Below are 7,529 nucleotides of genomic sequence, written 5' to 3'. Positions count from 1 at the left end.
GGACGCAAGTCCACTGTCTAACAGGACAAGTACGGACACAAGTCCACTGTCTAACAGTAAAAGTATGGACACAAGTCCACTGTCTAACAGTAAAAGTATGGACACAAGTCCACTGTCTAACAGGACAAGTACGGACACAAGTCCACTGTCTAACAGTAAAAGTACGGACACAAGTCCACTGTCTAACAGGACAAGTACGGACACAAGTCCAAGTTTTATTTGCAGTTTTTGACCTCAACAATTCAAGGTGGCCATCACAGCTCCTTTAGCCAACACACAAATGGCTGTAACTTTGTCAGTTTTACAAATATATAAATAAAATTTGGTGCGGTATGAGCTGAGAGTAATTCACAACACATAATATGAGTACTAACAGTTCATGCATATTCTAGCAATATTGCACAAGTTCACATATATTGTTTTTAAGATTTGACCAAAACAGCTACAACTCTGTCATTTCTCATCATGATTTATCTTCGTCTAAAACTCTGGCATGAAAAGTGGGGGGGGGCAATATGCATCCCTTCAAGAAATACTAGGTCTTTACGTTCACTATGACTCTGTTTTAGCACAGGAAATGTTGAGTGAAAGTAAATGTAAAGTGTGTATGAATTCATGCAGAAAAAGCCTTCCTCTCTGAGAACATGCTGGAACAACAGTGTTAATGTGATTCTTACAGATACGTCTAACACAACACAGACTCCGCTCCTCGTTATCCAATTGATAATAAAAATAACATTTCCATACAAATATAAAAAGCCATTTTATGAAATAGCATCTGATTGGGCCGTTGGTCTCAGAGCAGAGAACATAATTAAGAGGGAATTGTTCCTCTGAGCTGAACAATGGAAGCCATTAAAGAGCAGAAAAAGCAGACAGTCAGGAGCCTGTCATATGCTGACAGTAAACAGATGAGCACAGCTTTTATCTGCACCTATTCACGCTGCAGAATCAGCAATCAGTACAATTCCCTGCAACTTCTTCATGAACAGCTCTGAGACAATGTCTGTCCTTATCATTTGGGCCTCATTGTTTCTTTTGTTTTTCATTTGTACAGTTTCAACATTTTTATCACTTGTGTTAGAACTGAATAATAGAACTGAATAAACAGCCGGTTTTAAGAACCGTGCTCTATTTTAAAGAACAAAAAGCTGCAGCAGTTTATGTTTAAATAAGTACTTTTTATGGTGTGAAAAGAAAAATATGCTGTCAAACAGGTGTCACTGCGCTGCTTGTTCATCAGAAATGTCATTCTTCGTCACTATTTTTGTTTGCTGACAAACAACAACACCAGCACTCCCAGACAGTCAAATTAACTTGCTCAAAAGATGTTTTTATTTATTTATTTATTTGTCAGTACTCCCTCTGTATTTATTAAGTTAAAGGCTCTTCTAATGCTGGTCTCTTTAAATTTATTGTTGCCCGTTTTTTTGTTTTTTGTTGACCATCAAAACCTAGAAGGTTGGAAAGATTATCATGGGAAGTCTGTTCATCCCTTCTGGGAAATATTAGACCTGGGCTGTGACTGTTGGAGACTAGAAAGCTCATAAAAGCTTAAAAACAAAGCAACTGTTAGTTGAAGATGTTTCACTTCTCATCCAGGGAGCTTTTTACAATTCGTGACTGGAGAGTGCAGAGTTTCAAACTTTAAACTGCATAAGTAGCTCCGTTATGCAAGCTGAGTTGTTGCAAGCATCTCAAATCCTTCCCAGTGTGTGCCAGCTTTGAATTGAAAAAGGTCCCAAGATGTGAAGATGAAATCATAAACATGGTGACGACTGGTCAGTTGGGTGCAAAGTTGACTGAAGTGGGTATGATGTGGCGGAGGAGGGCAACAAAATAATGTGCACACACTAAATGCTGCTGGTAACACTCAGAATTCATTGAGAAATCTGTAAATCTAAGGCAAATCTGACTAATCTCCAACAGTTGCAGCCAAGTGAGATACTGGCCTAAAGAATTGAAACCTGGACTCAAACCCCAGAATTATGAGACTGCAGCACTGACCACCAAGTTACCACCGTCCCAAATAAGACAGAAGTGCAATGCAAGGGAAAATATGTTTTTGAACAAAAACCAAAACCAAGAAGAATGTAAACTCTAAAACATTTATTCTCCACTTTACACAAATTTCTTTTCACAAATTCAGTTACAGTAATATTTATTTTTGTCTAGTACATGCCCAGAACCTCAAAATGTACCTAAAGGTTGTAATAAAGTTAACACAACTTATTGAGTGTTATACAAATACTACAGCTTTAAATACTGTATCAAAACTATACTTTATTATTCTATAAAATGAAAGAAATTACAGTATAATGTCGCAGAGTATTGGCAATTTTACATATTAGCAGAAATGAAAAAAGAATTCATTTATGTTCATAGCTCTTTTGGTAATAAAGGGGGTGGTGCTGTGGCTTGGTGGTCAGTGCCACCTCCTGTAATGCTGTGGTCGCAGGTTCGAGCCCAGGCTGTGGCAGGAAGGACATCCGGGGTAAAACAATTGCTAAATGGTTCAAGCAAGTTTTCTTTCTGTGGCAGCCAAGAGAACTTACTTTTACCTCTTTTGGTAATAAATAAACAATGAATTCTGCAAGTCTTTGTGAATTTACAAGACATAAACTTAAAGAGAACAGAAACAATCAGGCCAATTAGTTGGACATTTATTTGTAACTACAGTTTTTTTTGTTTTTTTTTAAAGGCAGCAATATACAACTTTAATTAGGTTTAGATCAAAGGCCTTTACTTCTCATTTTTATTTTTATGAAAAATGTTTGCCCTTAACATCTTGTTTAAAAGTGTTAAAAATATTTAATTTTCTTGTCAATTTAAGAGGAAAACAATACTGTACGGCTGGAAGTTGGAGTAACGAGATGGTTAATGCATTACTGTTTGAAACTGGACAATTGGTTTAGCTTTTTGTGTCTCAATCTGTCAGAGATTTGATTTACATATTTGCAAAAAAGGGCAAACATAACATCTACAAACTCATCTGAATCCACTGTTTTTTTAAACTGAATCAGAGACTTGACTCATCTGAGTCTGCAGCATTTCTGGGGATTCAGCTGTTTTGTTTTTTTTCTCACGAGTCTGCTTCAAAAATCTTAAAAAGCTTCAAAAACTCATCTGGTTAGCCATTAGCCTAGCCTGGTTGAAGACTTTTGCCTCTTTCTCTATACTCTGTGATCTATTATTAATGTTGCAGCTGATAACGTATTAATTATTGATAACTATCAGACAGAACATCATTTCAAAGATGACTGGACTATCCCTTTAACTCAGGGGTGTCCAACCCTGGTCCTGGAGGGCCACCATCCTGCATGTTTTACTTGTTTCTCTGCTCCAACACACCTGATCTGAATCAATGGCTGATTAACAGGCTTCTGCAGAACATGAAGAGGTGATTTAACCTCTAAATCAGGTGTGTTGGAGCAAAGAAACAAGGAAAACCTGCAGGATAGTGGCCCTGAGGACCAGGATTGGAGACCCCTGCTTTAACTGGACAGATTTTATAGAAAGAGAACTTTACATTTTGTTGTTCTTCCTTTGTGCTCTCAGGCTAATTGTTCTAACCTTTCTCACCTCACAGCATGTTGTCTTCTTCCATAATCTGGTGCCAGTTCCTGTCCTCCTCCTGACAGTTCAGTTCAGCCATGACAGTCTGATATACTTGATGAAAAAGAGTCCGAGTTTTCTGCCTGCAGCTCTTCTTCTGATCCCCTCCTCCTCAGACTGCAGCCTCTTGCTGTCACTGTCATTACCCTCCTGCGAAGCTCACTGCTGCCCATGTGGTTCACATTCTGCTTCCACTTCCTGCCCTCACATTATTTGCTCTTCAAATGGACACTTTTATAGAAGCGAACTCACATTCATGATGGTAAAAACTACAAGTACAAGCATTTCTACCAGACGAGTCCTTCCTGAGGCATATTTTCACATTTAACCTGAACTAAATCAGAGGAAACTGCCTTAAATAAAATCTGCTCCAGCACTGTTAAACCAATACATGTAATTACATCTTTAATTAAAGGCTTGGCATGCTTTGAAGGAGTGTAAATCGCCCTTTATGCCAGAGTTTTTGACAAACATCATCTTATGATGAGAAATAATAATAATCCATCCATTTTCTTTACCCGCTTCTCCGTTCCGGGTTGTGGGGAGCTGGTGTCTATTTCCAACAGTCACAATTAATTTGGGGTTTCTTTGTTTTGATTTTGTTTTATTTTTATTTAGTGATTCTGGTTTTGTTAATCTTCTTGGTTTGCTCTGTTTGGGTTCAATTTTTGTCTCTCATGTTGGTGTTGTCATTCACTCCTCCCCAGTCACTCTCTTTCTCTGTTTCTCTGCCACGCCCATCTCCACCTGCCTGTGATTGTCCCCACACACCTGAGTCCACTTACCTCGTTATCCTCTGTGCTTTAAAACCCGGTCATTTCCTTCCCTACCCCGCTGGTCCATTGTTGTTGTTTTGTTTTATTGTCTCGTCGTCATTCCTGGTTCTGCTGCTCCGTGCTTTATGTTCATGTTCACTTTATCCTTTTGTTTTTGCTGCCATGTCAGCTTTTCATCTGTTTAACCACTGCTTTTTTATCTCAATGCTAAGTCAGCATTCACACTATTTTTTTTTTTGTTCCTTCGTGTTCTTTTTTCTTTGTTTTTTTGTTTTTTTGTAGTCTTACTACTTCTGCATACTTTGTTCTAATTTAGTCATTCGTTTGTCAAAACAATCAGCTCATTTAGGAGATGATTTGTTTTGTAACTTATGCTTTTCAAAATATTTAACACACAAACACACACACATATATATATATATATTCCCCCATAGAAATGCATTAAGATCTCTAGAATTCCTTAAAAAAAACGTTCTCTCAAAAATCTACTTCAGTATACTTGCTCTATTTTTGCCTTTTAGGATTTAGATACTGTCACTGTTCTGTTTGTTTAGCTTTTAGTTAGCATTTTGATTTTATGTTTTTTAGTTAGCCTTTTGATACTTCCAGCTTTTAGGTAACCTATTTCTGGTTTTAGCTACGGTTTTGTTACTTTTAGCTCTTGGCTAGCCTTTTGCTCCTTTTAGCTTTTCAGCTAGTACTTTGCTCCTGTTAGTTTTTAGGTAACATGTTGTTCCTATTAGCCAGTGTGTTCTGATTTGTTCACATTCAACATTCATGCTGTATTTCTGCAAAAAATGCAGTTTTTCCTGGTTTATATTTTTGATGGGATATGTTTTGAGATGTAAATGGGGACTGATGTGGATTTAATGACCAGCAGTGAATGATTTGATGTCCTGTAAAGGTTTTGAAGCATTGTGTTAAAATAAAAGATTAACAGAACCTTCATTAAACACTGAGTGTCTGTGATTGACTGCTTGTCACTGCAGAGGCTGATCGGTTAGAAATCTGCCCGTTTTCAGCACCTGTTCATCGGAGCAGAACTCTTTCAGATGGAACATCTGTTGTATATCAGGTTTAACTCTTTCTTTTGGTCTTTCCTCAGACCTGCGAAGAATGACAGCTGGTTTCATGGGCATGGCGGTGGCTATCATCCTGTTTGGTTGGATCATTGGTGTTCTTGGCTGTTGCTGGGATCGAGGTCTCATGCAATATGTGGCCGGCCTTCTCTTCCTCATGGGAGGTGAGTCTTACACGCAAACTCTGCTGATGAAAAGTTGATGTTATTCTACATGAATGACTGATGAGAAATAGGTAATTTCGTGGACCGAACAGTCGCTGTCCCATTTAAACCATCACTATCCTTTACTTTGAGGATCATAGTCACCAAACACTATTTGTTGTGGCTTCAAAAACAAAAATGCACCAACTGTAACGTAATGTTTTATGTAATGTAACCCTCACTGTGAGTGTGAAACTGCAATAACACACTCACATAATTCAAGTCCAACTAGCCTGGTTCAATCATCTCAAGCCAAAACAATTAAATCAGATTTTAATCATAAAAAAGTATAAACGTTAACTCTACAAAAGCCAAACTGTAGATATTTTTGAAAGTTTGGTTCCAGTAGCTGCCTGAGGTAAATAAAACAATAACTGGCAGATAAATTAGTTTGTACCCTTTTGACAAAGAAAGAAAAACCCATAAAGGTCACTGAAATAACTTGAAACTCACAAAAAAAATCAGTTGTTGCTTTGTTGCCTAAATAGAATTTTTTTGAAAACAAACTAATCAAGCTGGCCTTGACAAAGACAATGGCACCCCCAGAAAAGATTGAAACCAATTGGTCCACAGGGACATGTTAAACTAATGTGTGTCCTCTAATTAGCATCACAAGTGTTTTCAATCCTGTTCTCAGTCAGTTTGCCTATTTAAAGGCTGAAAAGTAGTCACAGGGCTGCTTGGTATCATGAGACACTTTTGCCGGTACTTAAACGCCTTCCGGCCACCGTGGTGTGGACTGGGAATGTGAGGGGGGTAAGCCAGCTTTCCAGCTCAATAATGTGATAAAGAGATAACATAAGGTCTGTGTGACCAACCAGTTGCTTGGATTAAACAACAGATTTATTACTGAGGGACGAAGATGATGACAACACACAGTAACTTTGTAGTCGACATTTTTTTCACTAAAGTGAGTTAATTTATCATGTTCTAAAAAAAAAACAGAAACAGTGCAAGGAAGACGTCCATCACATATTTAATCTAATAAGCTCCACATTAAATCGACTTAGTTCTGCTCCACGCATCTTTTGAAGATGGCTTCATTTCTGAAAGCTCATGTCTACGCTCCATCAGTGATTTGTGAACAGTCAGAGGCAGCAAGATGAACTCTTTATGGGCATTTTGTGGAAATGTTTTGTGAAAGTCCCTATGGTGTGTGCCACCCTGAACATGGAACAAAAGGCTAAGGACAGAGTCGCCTCAGGAGCTTAGAAAGACAACAACTGAGCAGCATGTTTAAGGAAAAGGCTGTAAGACCATCTTCAAGTTTCTGTGGCTACAGCTCTTCAACCCAAAGCTGTTCATTTCACTAAAGCTATCCATTTTTCTAAAGCAAATAAATAATTTAAATTTAAATAATTTATCTTTGCTCCTCCAAAAGCTTTCTTTAACTAAAGGTAGTGCTGGGTGATATGGAACAAATCCTACATCACGATATGGATAATTTTATATCACGATAACGATATATATCACAATATACCCCAATTACGTACGTTGTCAGTTATTCTCTGACAAATATAAAAAAATAATCTCATTTCTTGCTTTTTTCAAGCTTTATTTCGAAGTGACATTTAACTGAACTTTCACAAATGAGATCTGCTGCATTTTAGTGCAGCAACATATATGTACCTGTTAGACGTAACAGTATCAAATGACAACAGACTCCATTATCTTTGGCCGGCTATAGTTTCACTTTTCACAACTTTCCCGACTCTTTTACAACTTGTTTGTTTGCACTTCTTGGATTGTTAAATATTCTTTTTCGTGGTTCTTCTTTAAGTGATAGAAGAGGTTTGTTGTGTTGGCGTCAGATGAGAAAACAGTCTAATAGCAGAGTTAGCATTAGCATTAGCAGC

The 7,529-nt window shown here is 37.7% G+C and overlaps 1 protein-coding gene across 2 annotated transcripts in view; it reads left to right on the top strand.

Moving 5' to 3' along the window:
- Positions 1-7,529, top strand: part of tmem178b (transmembrane protein 178B) — a 97,375-nt gene that overhangs the window by 80,821 nt on the left and 9,025 nt on the right. For both annotated transcript variants that reach the window (XM_017426360.3, XM_017426362.3), the window contains exon 4: positions 5,497-5,634. In XM_017426360.3, the coding sequence (XP_017281849.1) occupies positions 5,497-5,634 (138 nt within the window). The remainder of the gene's footprint in view (positions 1-5,496; positions 5,635-7,529) is intronic.

This window comes from Kryptolebias marmoratus, linkage group LG1 (genome assembly GCF_001649575.2).
Source record: "Kryptolebias marmoratus isolate JLee-2015 linkage group LG1, ASM164957v2, whole genome shotgun sequence".
NCBI lineage: Eukaryota > Metazoa > Chordata > Actinopteri > Cyprinodontiformes > Rivulidae > Kryptolebias > Kryptolebias marmoratus.
Note: the sequence above shows the minus strand (reverse complement) of the source record. Positions and strands in the feature narration are given on the sequence as shown.